The sequence below is a fragment of the Pezoporus flaviventris genome, unplaced genomic scaffold (genome assembly GCF_033815535.1).
Source record: "Pezoporus flaviventris isolate CSIRO_AGI_PZ_B2104156 unplaced genomic scaffold, CSIRO_AGI_Pfla_v1 ptg000035l, whole genome shotgun sequence".
Lineage (NCBI taxonomy): Eukaryota > Metazoa > Chordata > Aves > Psittaciformes > Psittacidae > Pezoporus > Pezoporus flaviventris.
In genome coordinates, this window is record NW_026892583.1 from 8437341 (window position 1) to 8454331 (window position 16991).

At 40.5% G+C, this 16991-nt stretch overlaps 1 protein-coding gene across 3 annotated transcripts in view; it reads left to right on the top strand.

The window, feature by feature from the left end:
- The window catches only part of FANCM (FA complementation group M), a 74585-nt gene that overhangs the window by 35925 nt on the left and 21669 nt on the right, over nt 1-16991 (top strand). For all 3 annotated transcript variants that reach the window (XM_061462440.1, XM_061462439.1, XM_061462441.1), the window contains exons 11-13: nt 3061-3295; nt 8543-8700; nt 9150-9302. In XM_061462440.1, coding sequence (XP_061318424.1) covers nt 3061-3295; nt 8543-8700; nt 9150-9302 — 546 coding nt within the window. The remainder of the gene's footprint in view (nt 1-3060; nt 3296-8542; nt 8701-9149; nt 9303-16991) is intronic.

A 16991-nucleotide genomic window follows, 5' to 3' on the forward strand; every position in this document is an offset into this window, starting at 1 on the left:
AGTTTTTGTGGTTTGTTTTTTTTTGGTTTTTTTTTTTTGAGATCGTGAAATAAATGTAGCTGCTGAACAATATTGGCTTTGGTTGGTTGACTGGTTTTGCTTGCGTTTTGGGGGAGGTTTGTGATTGGGGTTTTTTGGTGTTTTTTTTTTTTTTCCTTTTTGTTTTTGTTTATTTGATGGAGTCATGTTTCAGATCTGTCAATGTGGAGATTCTTCCCTGTCATATAATTTGCAGCCAAGTGATTGATGGTTTCATGTTAATTCATGAGAATTTGTTTGTTTTAAATCAAACCACTTCAATTATAAAGCTTTTGAAGACATTTTATTGGGAAAATTTGACAAATGCAGGTCTGGAAGTTTGAGGCTTGACAAGAATTTCTGTTACAGAAGTGTTTATTACTCTGCTCTGGTCCCTGCATTTCTGCACCTGGTTCAGCCATCCTGTGCGGAAGCTCATTGTGTCTCAGCCACGCACTGCACATCACACAGTGGCACCCTGCTTCCCTGAGCTGTCAGCTTATGAACCTTCTACCTCAGCTGTATTCTGAGATATGCTGCATTTGATTCGGGTGTTTTTTACATCTTGTGAAAGCTCAGGTGTATGTACATCAGCCTGGAAGAGAGCTGTTAGCTGCTTATTTGAACTGGTAGGAAGGGAAGAGCTCAGAGGCATAGGAACTTCACAGCCTCTCAGGCTCCTCTTGGGCCCAGCTGACATTCCCCGAAACAAAGGAAAAGGAAACATACGGTCTGTACAGCACAGTAGCAATTCTCTTAAGTAATGCACTAGGTAATACATCCCTCCTCCCCCCCCTCCCCCCCCCGGCCAAAAAAAGAAAAAAAAGACCCTTTTGCCTTTTCTAGGACTAAAAAGACATCTATTGGAATGCCTGAAGGATGGTTCATTAGAGCTAGCTGTTAACCTCTTTTAGTCAGAGAGCATCTTTTTGTGTCCTTCTCTAATTCCAGCTTCCAAAGATCATCTCTCAAAAGAACATAGCTGCCATACTGTCATACTCAAAGAACTTAGGCAGACAGACTGGGCATACCAAACCCATTGGCGACCTGTCAGAGAGACTTCGACAAGAGTATTAGGACAAGAAATACCCAGGGTGGTGCTGGGAGACACTTTCAGAGGGGGGACCAGTTTCTTCCCCTAGTTCCTCCATCTTTTTCTTGGTGTCTCTGTTGTGCAATAAAAATAGAGTGTAATTGAAAGGATTTGGAGCACATATGACTTCAACAAATAATCTTATGCCTTTTTTTTCCTTGACCTCCTTTCCTTGTTTCTTATGTAATCTAATTTACATCATCCTTATATCTGATGCAGAGTGTACATTCCCCAAGGCAAGGGCTGTGTTTCCTTTCTCTCAGGTGCTGTGGCTACTTCTGATCTATTTACAGAGCATGAAAAGCTGTATGTTGTTTTATACTTTGTATTGTTTGGAACTTAAAGAACAATTGCTGTTCTTTGGTACTTCCTCGCTTTTTTGTATATTTGCTGTAATTTTTTTCCCTAGGCGCAAACCTGTGATAATTCAAATAGAATTTGACTGAGATATTTGAGTATGGAAGCTCTTCAAAAAGAAAAAAAAAAAAAGGAAATTAGTAGCTATATTTTAATGTATTTGTTGCCAGATTTTCAATCCAACCTCGTTGCTTTGTTGTTTTCTTCTATGTCCTTCAGTTCTTTTGCCCTCTCTGCTTTGGTTACCATAATGTGGAGTCGTCCAGCAGGTCTTGAACTTCAAGTTCAAGAACTTAAACCAGCAGATATGCTGACCTAACTGATGATATTCACAGAAGAAGCAACTGTACTGTTGGCTGTCAGGGCCTTGCATTGTATTTTATTTAGTTGTGTTTAGGGAAGAGAATAAAACAAAACCAAAAACTGGTCTGGCTGGAGACCAGTAACGAGTGGCGTCCCTCAGGGATCGGTGTTGGGACCGGTCTTGTTCAACATCTTCGTCACTGACATGGACAGTGGGATTGAGTGCGCCCTCAGCAAGTTTGCCAATGACACCAAGCTGTGTGGTTCGGTTAATACCCTGGAGGGAAGGAATGCCATCCAGAGGGACCTTGACATGCTTGTGAGGTGGGCTGATGCCAGCCTCATGAAGTTTAACCATGCCAAGTGCAAGGTCCTCCACCTGGGTCGGAGCAATCCCAGGCACAGCTACAGGTTGGGCAGAGAAGAGATTCAGAGCAGCCGTGCGGAGAAGGACTTGGGGGTGCTGGTTGATGAGAAAATGAACATGAGCCGGCAGTGTGCGCCTGCAGCCCAGAAAGCCAACGGTATCCTGGGCTGCATCAAAAGGAGCATGACCAGCAGGTTGAAGGAGGAGATCCTGCCCTCTACTCTGCTCTCGTGAGACCTCACCTGGAGTATTGTGTGCAGTTCTGGTGTCCTCAGCATAAAAAGGACATGGAACTGTTGGAACAAGTCCAGAGAAGGGCCACGAGGATGATCAGGGGACTGGAGCACCTCCCATATGAAGACAGGCTGAGGAAGTTGGGGCTGCTCAGCGTGGAGAAGAGAAGGCTGCGTGAAGACCTCATAGCAGCCTTCCAGTATCTGAAGGGGGCCTATAGGAATGCTGGAGAGGGACTCTTCTTTAGGGACTGTAGTGGCAGGACAAGGGGTAATGGGTTAAAACTTAAACAGGGGAAGTTTAGATTGGATATAAGGAGGAAATTCTTTCCTGTTAGGGTAGTGAGGCACTGGAATGGTTTGCCCAGGGAGCTTGTGAATGCTCCATCCCTGGCAGTGTTCAAGGCCAGGTTGGACGAGGCCTTGGGTGATGTGGTTTAGCGTGAGGTGTCCCTGCCCATGGCAGGGGAGTTGGAACTAGATGATCTTAAGGTCCTTTCCAACCCTAACTATTCTATGATTCTACGAAAAACAACAAAAAACCTGAACAAAATCAAAACCAAAAACCATCTTGATGGGGGAACATAAAGTAATGAGGTGCCCCACAGACACTCAGGTGTTCTTTTACTTTTGCTTAAGGCATGTGGAAAAACAGTCACACAGCATATTATTTGTCTTCTCTTTTACAGACTTACAATCAAAGCCAGTCAAACAAAAGGAGCATCGACAAAGCTATTTCAGGGAACAAAATGCTTCGTTTCTACCAGCATAGCCCACGTATGATTCCAGAAGGCATAAATCCAAAGATGCATAAAATGTTTATTACTGCTGAAAAATACGAACCAAGCAGTTCAAGAATGTTTTCCAAAGAGAGAAGATCTAGTTCCCTCCAGCATAAATCTGCTCTCTTTTCCTGTGTCACTGGTAAGAGGATTATGACGCTTTCCTAAGTACTGCGTAAGCTGCTATCTTATGTCATTATATCAAACCTGTGTGCTTATGCGAGTTTTGGTTCTCTAGCAAAAATGTTGGTTTTGTCAGCTGTAGCCTTTCAGCTGTGATAGTGTGCTGGCTGCTGCTTCAGTTCCTCATCCTTTAATGTCCTAAAATCACAGTTCAGTCCTTAAATATCTGTACTTCAAATCAGACGTGTTTCGTCTTTATTGAGCTTCTCATGGAGTCAATGACTGAAGGTCAGAAACTAGCTAAAAACAGAAGAGGCAAGTGTAAATGATGTCTTCTGAAGACTTTTGCTGTATCTATGCCAGGTGGTATCATTGTCACTTAAATATTTTGTGATAATTATATACCAAACCTGGTTTTGAGCTTTAACAGTTATGCTTAATGTTTGGGTTTGTTTAATGCACGAAAAGTATGTCTTATGCCTTTGTAAATCACAACAAAGCAGAAATGTTTGAAAATTAAAAGATTTTAGGGGGAGGAAAAGGAGAAATCGAGGGTAGGATATTTATGAATTGCACACATCCTTGGAGGAAAATTAATCTAAAAAGAGAAATGGTTCTTTTGCTGATGCAGTTGCATGGCACTGAAATGCTCAGTAAATGGAACAAAATTAAAAGATAGGAGGAAAGAGCTAAGTTTTTTAAATGCTTAGAAGTCCACATGCCAGATCTCTTTGGTTAAGTGTTTTCTGTAAAGACCAATGGCAACCTCTTGAAACTCCTGAAAACCTTGGGAAAATTTGTATTTTGGTATCTGAGTAGTTAGACTTTAGAGTTCCTGGTTTTTAAATGCTTCTGATCACAACATAAAAAGGGGAAGCAAGCTACAAAATCATGCAGGAAAAAAATCCACTTCCCGTTTGGCCTCCAAAATGGTTCATGCTATCTCCCATTTTGCAGGGTAGAAATGTAATGGGGAAGAATTAGTGTTGATAAGTCAATCTGTCCATGCCATCCTCAGCCCAAGCTCTTCACAGGTATGCATGTATGGAGACACAGCTGTGGCATGGTTGTGATGGTGATCCTGCCCATGCTGTCTCTGATATGCCTCTGGTGTCTTCATGTTTATCTGGGTTTTTTGCATAACCCAGATGGAGGACAGTGAGGAAAACTAGTGGTGGAATAAACAGACACAACTTGCAAGAAAACAAACAAAGGAAAACATGGAATTAAAATAAGCCTGTCCTAGAAAACAGAAATGAGAGGCAGTAAGAACATAAAGAAAATCATATGCTGAGCATGTTTCCTGCTGAGCATTTCCAAGCCTGTGATTACCAGGTTCTTTTTGTGTGAAAGAGGCAGGCAGCTGCCACAGCAGAAGTGCGTATTGTGTGTGGAGATCTATCAGCTGCCAAAGGTGAACACTATCAACTGCCCATCTTGCAAACGTGTTATGTGAGTGTAAATCATTAAGCGCCAGCCTCATGTTGAAGTCTCCTTCATTAGTGTATGAAGGGTCTGTTTCTGGTTTTAATGATATTTGAGATAAATCTCAAAAAAAAAAAAAGAGAAAGCTCTCTATTTTTTTTTTTTTTTTTTTTTTCTGCATTTTCTTCTCTCCTTATTTCAGTGCCCTTTTCCACATTAGAAAATTGAAGTAGTGGTACTGAATAAGCTGTATATGGTTTTTATTTATGCTGTCTTACATTTCACTTGTTCAGCTGATCTTCAATCAAAGCCCCTTTCATAAATTGTATCTGTTTGTCAGTACCAGAAGGACACATTATTCTTGGCTTGCCCCATCACTAACCCAGTGTGTTCTTCACTTGTAGGAGCTTTTCTGTAAAGAGTACAGCAACAAAAACAAAAATCCCATTACTTGGCAGTAATTGTTTCTTCTAAACTGAGATTCTTTTCTCTGTGTTTTTCTAAAGAGCTTGCTAAAATGAAGCATATTTGGTAAGTGCAGTAAAATCAAAAAGCACTTGAGAGAATACTTAATACTTAAAATGGCTTGTACTCACTGGAGGAAAGATCTCTGGACAAGTATCTTTGGAGACAGGACATGGTTTTTATGCTCATCTTTTCTTTATAAAATGAGAACAAAAATCCCACAATATAACTGAAAAGGTGAAAGTGCTGGAAGTCTGGATAATCATTTTTAGCATTATTGTAAGTTCTCTGCCTGTCTCTGGTCCCGGTCTCTTCTTTTTTGTTAGGTTTCACTTGATGTACAACCTCAGTCCTGTCAGACCTTATAATGTGTTTCCTCATTTGAGTAGAGCAACAATGGCGAGGGTTAAAAAAGTTAAAATGTGTAAGTGAGAACTTGCAGAACAGTTTGCTTAAACATCATTTTCCTTCAGTGTGAGCTCTGCTTTAGTTTCCCTCCCTGTGTAACAGCAACTAGGTTATGTGACTGAAAGAGAGTTTTAAAGTAGAGTTCAGTCCCTGCTTTTCTTACTTTAGCCAGATATCTTTCTCTGCTCTGCAAGAAATTACTGTTTCTAGTGAAGGGAAAAGTTGAGCAACCTGTAATTTAGGCATTAACCTGCTTGACCACATTGCTTGTCTGCTTCACCAGCCAGGGGGATTTCTTTCCATTCCCCTCAGGGAGATCTGTTGTGCTTTCTTCATGTACTGTCTTTTTTTCTTGACAGCCAGAAATACTTGCTTGGCTCAGAAAAAGAAGCAGAAAGCCCAGAGCTTTTGAGAAATAACCTGTTACTGAATTTTGCCAGCTGCTGGAGGTATTCATGCCTGTATAGTGTTGCACTGTGGCTATCGCAGGATCCCGTTGTTGTCGTCAAAAGTTCTTGTCCTCTAGTGCTGTAACACAGAACTGAAGCTATCTGTTGTTCTTGGTGTTTCCTTGAACATGTCTGGATGGCAGCAGTTGGGAAAGTTTTGATACACTGTCTGGATTACCATCTGTCCTTAAGAGTAAGACAGAACCCAAATCAGATCTGTTTGTCTCAAAAGTTTTTCCTCTACTCTCTGTTTTTAACTACCTAAAAACTTGCTGTTTGAAAATACATTGCTGGTTCCTTGGTAGGCCATCTTTTTGCTTCTTGGTTGTGAAGATCATAGAATCATAGAATAGTTAGGGTTGGAAAGGTCCTTAAGATCATCTAGTTCCATCCCCCCTGCCATGGGCAGGGACACCTCACACTAAATCATATCACCCAAGGCCTCGTCCAACCTGGTCTTGAACACTGCCAGGGATGGAGCATTCACAGCCTCCTGAGCAGCCTATTCCAGTGCCTCACCACCCTAACAGGAAAGAATTTCCTCCTTATATCCAATCTAAACTCCCCCTGTTTAAGTTTTAACCCGTTATCCCTTGCCCTTTCACTACAGTCCCTAATGAAGAGTCCCTCCCCAGCATCCCTATAGCCCCCCTTCAGATACTGGAAGGCTGCTATGAGGTCTCCACGCAGCCTTCTCTTCTCCACGCTGAACAGCCCCAACTTTCTCAGCCTATCTTCATACAGGAGGTGCCCCAGTCCCCTGATCATCCTCGTGGCCCTTCTCTGGACTTGTTCCAGCAGTTCCATGTCCTTTCTTATGTTGAGGACACCAGAACTGCACACAGTACTCCAGGTGAGGTCTCACAAGAGCAGAGTAAGGGGGAAGATCACCTCCTTTGACCTGCTGGTCACGCTCCTTTTGATGCAGCCCAGGGTACGGTTGGCTTTCTGGGCTGTGAGCACACACTGAAGCCTGCTCATGTTCATTTTCTCATCAACCAACACCCCCAAGTCCTTCTCCGCAGGGCTGCTCTGAATCTCTTCTCTTAAGATAAGTGAAGCAGCAGAAGTCGCTTTGAACTGGTCAAGGGTGTTAGTTTTTGTTTACAACTGTGGACTTTTTTTTGGCCTTTATTTTCTACCTTGTCCAGGTGATACTGTCCAGATATCCAGGCTAATCCAAGATTGACATACTCTGTCTTGGTGTGTGGGTGCTGAATATTAACTGCTGGAGCAGACCTTATACTTAACTGTCCTTACAAACAATAGGAAAGGCTATTTTCTGATAAGCATTCTTAATTTTCATTTTCTTCATGTCTCTTTTTTCCTCTACCAGGTCCTTGAACAGTGTGTTAGCTATAAAGGAGTGTACTATCTCCTAGACTTGAGTCAAAATCATCCTAGTAGCAATATTGATCTTCTGGGTTTGTTTGGTTTTTTTAGTGTTTGGTTTTATTGTTGTTTATTTAATGATGGCCTTAATAGAACTTCAGTGTTGGTTAGTTTTTTCCAGCAGTGAAAGTCTTTTTCTGAGCAGGACTTAAACCTAGTACTCTGAACTCTCAGGGTTCTGTTTCTGAGTCTCTAATAAACATTGTCATGCTATCCTGTGGATACACAGTCTCTGGCAACTGTAACTTGAGAGGGTTGAGAGGTACGGGCCAATTCCTTTTACGTGACATTAATTCAGAATTGGGTGTTGGCTTCAGATTGATCCCAAATCCTGGCAGCAGAGTGACTTAAAATTAATTTCATTATTTTACTCCAAGCTTCATACATCTGGGCTGAATGCAGTCACATTCTTAGTTGCTCTTAACACTGATTCTTTGGACAGTCCTTTGCTATTCACACTGATGGCTGTTTTGAGGGGTTTGTCATTTTCTGGATAGTGGTGGTATCAAGGCTTGTTGTGAGACTGCCAAAAATTACTTCATTTCCTCATCATTGTTGGAATGTACTTGCTCAGACCCTTGTCTGCAGCTTCCATATGATCACTTATCTTGGTTTTACCTATACTCCCACTTGCACATATGAGTCTAAATAAAACTCGTGAGATTTGTTTTTTTCTTTCCCTGCTCCTGGGGAATTTTGGTACTCTTTTTGTTTCTGCCCTAATGACTAACAAATGTTTTTGCCACAACAAATTAATGTTGCTTTCCTGTATAAACACATGTTTAGAAATTCGAGCCATGTGTTTTACCTGTTTGCTGCACTGTCTTCAGTGCCTATGTATTCGACATATCTATTTAAATCTGTCTGTCTAGATCTTTGCTTATATGATGCCTGCCCCCAAAACAATCATTTAATAGATAAATTTATCCAAATTAGAACACATAAAACATGCAACACTGTGTTGATACTTGTTTCTGACGTCAGATTATCTGTATCTGGTTTTGCTTGTTGCACAGAAAAGGTATTTTTTTTTCTTTTGACTGGTGTCATACAAAGTTCTTTTTATTCTATGTACTCTTTTTCTTAAAGCAGGTAACATTTTTCTTTTGTTATTTTTCCCCGCATAGGCCAAAAGCAAATGCATTGTCATGAGAACTGGTCTCTGTCGTCTGAGGAATATGAAATATGGGACAGACTTTACAGGATTAAGGAAAGTGATGGAATAAAGGAACCAGTCTTACCTCAAGTTCAGTTTGAAACCTTAGAAAGCCTGGAAGAAATACCAGTGAGTTTTAACTGAAATGTGAGGTTTCCTTTGACATGAAGCCTAAAGGATACTCTAAGTAACAGAATTAACCCTGAAGCTGAAGGAGGTCTATATTAAAATGTAATTTTCAGAATTATATGTAAATTTTTGAGGTTAAGAATTTAGGATTAAATGTTTGAAATGGGGTTTTGAGGTTAGATCTGTAAATTAAAAAAAAAATACATTAAGAAGTCTTTCAGTATCCATTAAACTTTTGTTCCTTTTTTTATGAATTTCATGCAGGATGCTGTATTTGTGATGGTATTGTATCAACACTTTTTCATTCCCTTGTTTACTGAAGTGTAGAAGAGTTACTGAAAGAAAACCTCAAGCTTTACAAGCTCTTTTCTGATTCAGAGAGGTGGAAATGGTTTTGTGAAAAAGTTTCCTATTAAAATCTCCTAACCCATCTTAATTTCAAACTGCAGAAGCCCAAAGAGGAGGCTACGCGTGAACTTTCCTTATCTGAATGGAGAATTTGGCAGAGTCGTCCTTTTCCTACATGTGTGGTTGATCATTCGGATCGTTGTTACCATTTTATCAGTGTTATGGAAATGATAGAACTGATGAGACATGAACAGGTAAGGGTTTTACATTTGGCTGGCTGTAAACATGCATGAGTCTTTAATGCATAATTAGAATATTTAAGAAATGAATGCTCTAGTTCTGTCTAGTCAACTGAAACAAAAAGTGGGGAAGTATTTGTGTGGGACTAAGTTAGTAATTGTGAAGTGAATAATGTGTATTTAATTTTGGCTTGAAATATCTCCCAGTGGTATTCTGTTATTCCTAATTTTTTCCGCAGAAGTTATTTCAAAACAGTAAAAACCCCACATCATCCCTTCTTTAATGGATCCAAGTATCAATTTTTAACAAAGGACATTAAATAAAAAAACTACATATGTCAAGGAGTGAAGTCACCAAGGCTATTAAAACTATTCTAGAGTGTAATAGGAATTGGAAATAATTTTGTATCCTGTATGTACATCAAATGCACTCCATAAAAATATTTCAGGAATGTATTGTATGTTTGAACGTAGTTGTGGTTTGATGCTTTTTGGTTTGTTTTCTTTGAAAGCTTTAGTTAAAAACCTAAGTGCTTCTAAGAATTAAAGGATGAGGAGAGCAGTCAAACAAACATGGATGAAAACCATGTGGGAGATGAGAATTTTGTTTACTAACAGTTACAGATAGCAGATATGCCTTTGTAGTGAAAGATACAGGCAAGAAAATGTGTGTAGAGATTGGATCTGTTGACAGTGCCTGAAGACTTTAGTTGTTCACCACGCTCTTTTCTTCCTCCAGTTTGTCTCTTCTGTGTGCCACAAATACTGCTTTTTAGTGTGTAGAATTTTTTTAGGTCATCAGGAGCTGTTGCTAAGCTGCCAGTTTCCTGAATAACAAGACTAATCAAGGAAGAGAATAGCGACATTGTAGTTGTACTTCTCACTAGGGAAGTGTATTAATGGAAGGTTGTAAATAAAACTTTCAGAGCTAAGATAAGCTTCTCTGCTTCATCACAGAACAGTGGCATTCTTGACTTCTTTGAGAGTCTGTGTTCCCAAGCTAGGGTCAAGAACATACTGCCAGAGCAAGGACTTTGGGGACAGTTCAGCTATGGAGAACTGAGAAGTCAAGAGGTAAAGCAATCATTACAAAATATAGAATTGCTCTTCTAATTGAGGACTTCCCCTCCCCACCACCAAATCAGGCACTTGAAGTATTTGTGACTTAAGTTCCTTTTGTGAAACTGCATTAATATCAGAAGTCTGTTCAGGTTCCCAAGCACCTTCAGGGTTATAGATGCTAAACCAACATCCATCACCTTAAAATAATTTACAGACCAAATATGTTAGTCACCAAGCAAGTCTTCAGTCTTCTCCCCCAAACTCTGCCGAAGTAAGTGCCATTAATTATAAGCAAAGCAGAATATCAAATGCTTACTTTCACAAGGAAGCATTTACAGAACTTTTACAGAGGTAGGTCTACTTACTGTCCCTCATGGGAGTGAGACAGCTCAGCTCAGCTCACCTACCTCTTCTCTCTGCTGTGCAGTGAATAGAGAGGTTGTTCCATCCCAAAACTATGGGGAGGCCCAAGACTATGGCTTTTCACACTGTGGTCATCACCTTACGTTTTGCTTAGCTTCAGTAATGGCCAGCAAGCACAAGCAGGATGTGTTGGTGCTGTGTTCTCTGTGTAGCAATTTGCTCAGAATTCCTGCTGATGTGCCACAGTAGCGCACGAGGTCTCATCCTGAGTACTGCACGGCAGTCCTGCTTATAGCCTGCTGCAGTGCTGCAGAGAGCATTCAAACAGCAGTGCAAACTGCTGGAAGATCTGTGTCAGAAAAGAAGGGGTACACCTATTAATTGATAACAAGTGATAAGCAGTTGCCTTTCACTATTTCTAATGTAACAGCTAAACATCAATTTAATTGTGATATATTGTAGGTAATGCTTTCACAGTCGAAAGACTGGGACTGCCTGTTATTTTTGTTCCACTGCCTCCCAGCTCAGAGTTTCAGACATTATCTGGATTGATTTCCTGCCAGCTTTCTCTGGTCGGTCTTAACTAGTCATAGGTGGAGATGCTGAACTTTTTCATCTGTTAGAGAAATTATAATTGGGATGTCACTGGCATACCACAGTCACCTTGTAATGACTCCACTGAGTAAGAGAGGTTGCAACATGACACATCACTCCAGCCTGTTGAATCCTTCCAGGAAAAAACAGCACTAGCAGTAATCTGACATGGTTGACAAGATAGAAGCTGTAATCAGCACTGACACCCACTTTTTAATCTTCAGTTGTTGGCTTCTTTCTTATCTAAATAAAAATTGTCAAGGTGCAAAGACATCAAAGTTTCACCATAATCGTTTCACAAAAAACAAAGATGCAACATGTCTTCATCTATTTTGTCAGCATGGACGGGGGATTTTTTGTTTGCAAATGTTATTAATATTTTCTTAAGTCATCCTTGACTTCTTGGAAATGCACAGGCAGTCTTCCCAAGGCAAGATATGTTCCCACTGAAATGCACCAAAGGGAACGAAAGTGAATGATGTATGTTATTTTTACAGTGTAATTACCTTGGAGCAGTTGCTGTGCAGTGGCAGTCCTAACTCATCATACAGATTACACCAGCAAAAATTTGTTGCCCTGCAATTTGCAGAGAATAATCTTCCATACTGCTAATGGGAGAGCATATGTGAGTGTGGGGAGGTAGTTTTGGTTTCCTGTAACCACCAGTCATCTCTTAATTCAGTCTTCTTACAGCTTCAATTCTGGTGAATCAGAAAAGTCATACAGAGAAAAATGAGTATAATTATAGACTGAATCAGACCATAGAAACTTTCATTATAAAATATCTTCTTTTCTAAAAAAATCTGTTCTAAAACATTTCTGTTAGTCAATGGTTATTTGAAGGCCATCACTATTACCACAGAGCAGTTCAGTTTGGACCTGAGAGCTATGATCCAGTCCATGACCTGTGTAGGTCAGGCAGCTGGGGCCTTGACAAGTCAAGTCTTTGGGATCTCCAGAGCTGGAATCCCACCACTTCTCTGGACCCCTGGTTCAGCATTTGATCACCCACATGGCAGAAAAATTTCTCCTAATATCTAATGGAAATTTCTCTTGTTTTGTGTTGTGTGCATTAACTCAGCATACCTCTGGGAAGTCTGGCTCTGCCTTCACTCTGCTTTTAAACGAGATGAAGCTAGGTAGTAAGATCTTCTCTTATGACTGAACAGAGTTCCGTTGTCTTCCTTGGACATCCTCGTGCTCCAGCCTTGTGGCAATTTTGGCTGCTTCTGCTGGACTTGATCCAGTCTAAGATATTTTGTAGAATCATAGAGTAGTTAGGGTTAGAAAGGACCTTAAGGTCATCTAGTTCTAACTCCCAGCCATGAGCAGGGACTCACCCTATACCGTGTTGCTCAAGGCTCTGTCCAACCTGGCATTGAACACTGTACTGAGAGCCCAAACCTAGACTAAGCTCTCCAGGTATGGTCTCAGAGATGATGAAGAGAGGAGAATAATCCCTTCCCTTGTCCTGCTGGCAGCTGTATTGCTGATGGAGCCTGAGTGTGCTCATCTTTGTTGCCACAAGGGCACACTGCTGTCTCATTTTTCTGTTGTGAGGCTTCTGTCTTCCTGCTGAGGACCCTCTGGACCACAGCCCTGCCCTCAACCATGCTTCCCCTCACCTGGTATCATCTGCAAACTTACTGGAGGTGCACTCTGTACTATAATCACTATCAGTAATAAAAACGTTAAGCACTCAAAACCTTTGTGAAGCGCTCCTAGCAACCAGCCACTGGCTGGACTTCATACCAGTCCTCAGACCATTTTAATCACAGAGGTCCAGCCAGTTGTTGACTTATTTAACCACATCTCACAAGTGTAGCTATGAGACTGTGCCAGAAACTTTGCTAAAGTCAAGGTAAACTGCACTTCTCTTGCCACAAAGCAGGTTACATCTTCATGAAAGCCAGTCTTGAATTCTTGATCCTTATGGGTTCTGCATGTTTTGGGGATATTCTCATGAAAACTGGAATGTGTTCTTACTAGTTTGATTTGAAGTTTGTACTTTAAACTTAAATTTCAAAGACATTACACATTCATGTAGCATTCTGATTTCACACATTTAATTTTCCCTGTGATATAGTATTCCCAACACTAATGCATATAAAATTGTTTGTCAGGATCTTTCTAAAATGAAGCAAGCTTTGCCAAAACCTCATTATGCTCCATTGCCCATAGTCACACCTATGGGGAGGCATGGATGGTTTACTTTAACAGTAGCTACTACGCTGATTCTTTTTCATACTATAGAGTGCTTGTTCTTAGAAGAAAATATTGATTAAAAATGCAAAAGTAGAGCAAAATTAAAGGAACTTGGAGTTTTGTACATAACATTTTGACTTTTACACACATATGTAATGTTTATTTAGGTGGGTATGTCTCAACTCTGTTCCTGAGTCTGATGCTGTGTATACGTGTTAGTAGCTGTAAGGGTGAAATTCCCCTGACAGAAAGATCATGGAATCACAGAATAGTTTGGATTCAAAGGGATCTAAGAGATCATCCAGTTCCAACCCCTCTGCCATGGTCAGAGACACCTTCCACTGGACCAGGGTGCTCAAAGCCCTCTCCAACCTGGCTTTGAACACTGCCAGGGATGGGGCAGCCACAGCTTCTCTGGGCAACCTGTGCCAGTGCTTCACCACCCTCACAGAAAGGATTTCTTCCATATACCTAATCTAAATCTCTCTTCTTCCAGTTTAAATCCATTCCCCCTTGTCATAATTCTACATGCCCTTGTGAAAGTCCCTCTCCAGCTTTCTCATTGGCCCCTTTATGTACTGGAAGACTGCTCTAAGGTCTCCCTGGAGCCTTCTCATCTCCATGCTGAGCAACCTCAGCTCTCTCAGCCTCTCTCTGTAGGAGATGTGCTCCAGCCCTCCGAGTATCTTTATGGACGACTCTGGTTTCAATCCAACACGTTCACATCCGTATCTGCCTGTATTTGCAAGTGCAGGGCTATATAACACTGGCTCCCCAGGCTTTTTGCCACTTTTCTTTTCATGAGTAGTTCAGCTTAAGACTGTGAAAACCATGAGGTTTCAAGTCATGTTTTCCTGCTGGATTTTAATTTAACTCTGTTTAGTGTCCTGCTCCATTTCCCAGTGAGACCCCACTGACCCATTGCTCTTGCTCAAAGCACAGGCAGACCAGGGAGAAGGCTGCTTCTGCCTCTGACCTAGCTTAGTGTGCTTCTGCTGTGCTGGATTAATGTTGCCCCAGCAGAGTTACATGTACTGCCTATACACAGATTAGGGTCTTCCTCATTCAGGTTTGATTTTTTTACAGACTACTTTGACCTAGGCATTCTTGGTGAAGATTTTTTTCTATAGAAATTGAATTCTATAGGAAGTGTAAACTTTCAGAAGCTTTGCTTTACCGTAGCGTTTAGATGTGGTTTGAAATTGTAGAAAGCATCGTCATTAAACAGTAGGATAGCGTAAGGGGATATTACTGTAGCCTCTGAAAAATTTACCTTTAGCAGAAATTAAGCCTCTAAAAACTTCCTAAAATGTCATTCATGTATGAAAATAAGTGGGTGCAAGGAGTAGTTGGTTTAGCAGTGAATCCAGCGATTTGCATAAATGCGCTGTGCATCCAGGTTCCTGCTAGAAGTGTTCTATTGCCAAATATACCATGCTAATCTGTCCAATGTTAATTTATAGTTCTTAACAGCAGAGGGATTTAAGAAAATTCAAGCTATTTCTTTAAATAAATAAGATATTGAACCTCAAACCACAGTTCTGTTGGTTATTTTCTTAGTGAGGGATAAAAATATAAAATTAGGCAAATCATTGTTTTACTAGGAATAAGCAAATGATCTGGAAGTTTCTGATGAAACTAATTATTTCTTGGGAAGAATCTTATTTAGATATTCATAATAACTTTATACGAGCCAACTCAGGAGGTATTTGTGTTTTCCTTGTGGGTGTTTTCTATTACAAAAGCAGGCTCAGGAATTCACTGATGTGCAGCTTCCCTTTCCTTGTACTCATTTAGTGACACTAAGCAGCGTCCTATGCAGTTGTGTTTTGCATAATAGATAAAAGGTAATTTTAAAGGCTTAGATATTTTTAAATAGATAAAGTGAAAATGCTCATATTTTTTATATACATATTGTATTTATATTTTCTTAATAATTTTAGGAAATTGGCACAATCAAAAGAAAATAAAAAAGTACAAAAAATCCCAAACATGAACCCTGTGATAAGCACATCCATGACAGAAAAGCCTTTAATGCCTGTGTGGCTTTATTGCTACAGCAACAAGAATTGGGCAGATGGGGTTGGATTTTGTACTAGCTATGAGGAGGGATTTTCTGTGTAACATGGTAACAAATCAAGTTGTCCTTATGCAAAATAATTCAATAGCTTTTAGGCATTTTTGAAAATTAAATCAGACTGCTTGTAAACAAGGTCAGGGCAAAGTAGTTGTTGTTATTGAAATGACATTTGTGCAGGCTTCTGAGGATAAGTAAAATGAAATATTAAAGGCAAGTGCATTTTTTCAGGGGTAATTTAAGCCAGGAAATAGCATTTAGGTAAGGTGTTTATGACAGGTGGACTAATTTATCTGTGGAACTACTGGCTTGGACTCTGGGACACTGAATCTGGCTTAAACATCTGAGAGCAGATAATCAAAGCAAATACTCTCTCTTGGGATTCTCAAAAGAAAGTGGTGCAGAGGTGGCCTAGCTTGTTCTTTATTCCAGCAAAACCCAACAGGAACATGCTTCGAAGCATGAAAGATGTTTCTTCTTAGATGGCAAGGCTGTCAGGGAGAACCTGAAAGACCAGAAGTCTCAGCTTTCCAATTAAAATAGTTTCTTTGTGCTGTATTGATCTTCTGATCTTGTTGACAAGTGCTTTGAGTTCGAACGCTAATTGAGACCTGTGTTAGATTGTTCAGACCTTTAATTGCAGATGCTTTCTGTTTTTAATGATCCTGCAGGGTTTTGTACTCACAGCGGGAACAGAGAAGTAAGAGTAATTAGGCAAAGTATTTTGGGGTGTCAGCCATGTGCAAGGGACAAGGGCATTGAGCCGATTGTGTGGCACCTGGAAGGGCTTAGCTGTGTTGAGTAGCTGCTGTGTTTAATGGTGACTCAGTGTTCCTGTACAGCACCTCATGAAAGCCTCCAATGGCCCTAGTGCCACAGGGTTCAGTCACACCAGCCAGAAATACTCCTTCCTCCCAGGCTGAGTGATCTCAGTTTTCTGAGAAACATGGCATAATATTACATTTTATGGAAACCACAGGAAATATTAAGTATGTGATATAGGGTTGCCAACTTAAATCTATGGACAAGAGAAACTTGGTGTGGATTCTGTGGTGTGGTGTATCTAACACCCTCGTATACAGCTGCCTGCCTTTGTGGGGTTTTATTGCTAAGGTGTCCACTCCCCACCTCCCTCCTTGCAGTCAGCCAGAGTACATATCAATTTGTGCTACTGTTGACTTCTCTTGGGTTTGCTCTATTGTTATTTGATTTGCTTAGGGGTGTCTGCCTGTGTACAGGTATTTTGCATTTAGTTTTCTGGATGTAAAATAGTTGTATGCTGCTTTTCACAAAGCATCAACATATTTATGGATGAGAATAATGGGCTGGTTGTTCTTTTAAGCTTTTACAGAAGACTGATTTGGCAAGCTTTTACAATAAGGGTACCATGTATAAGCCAGCAT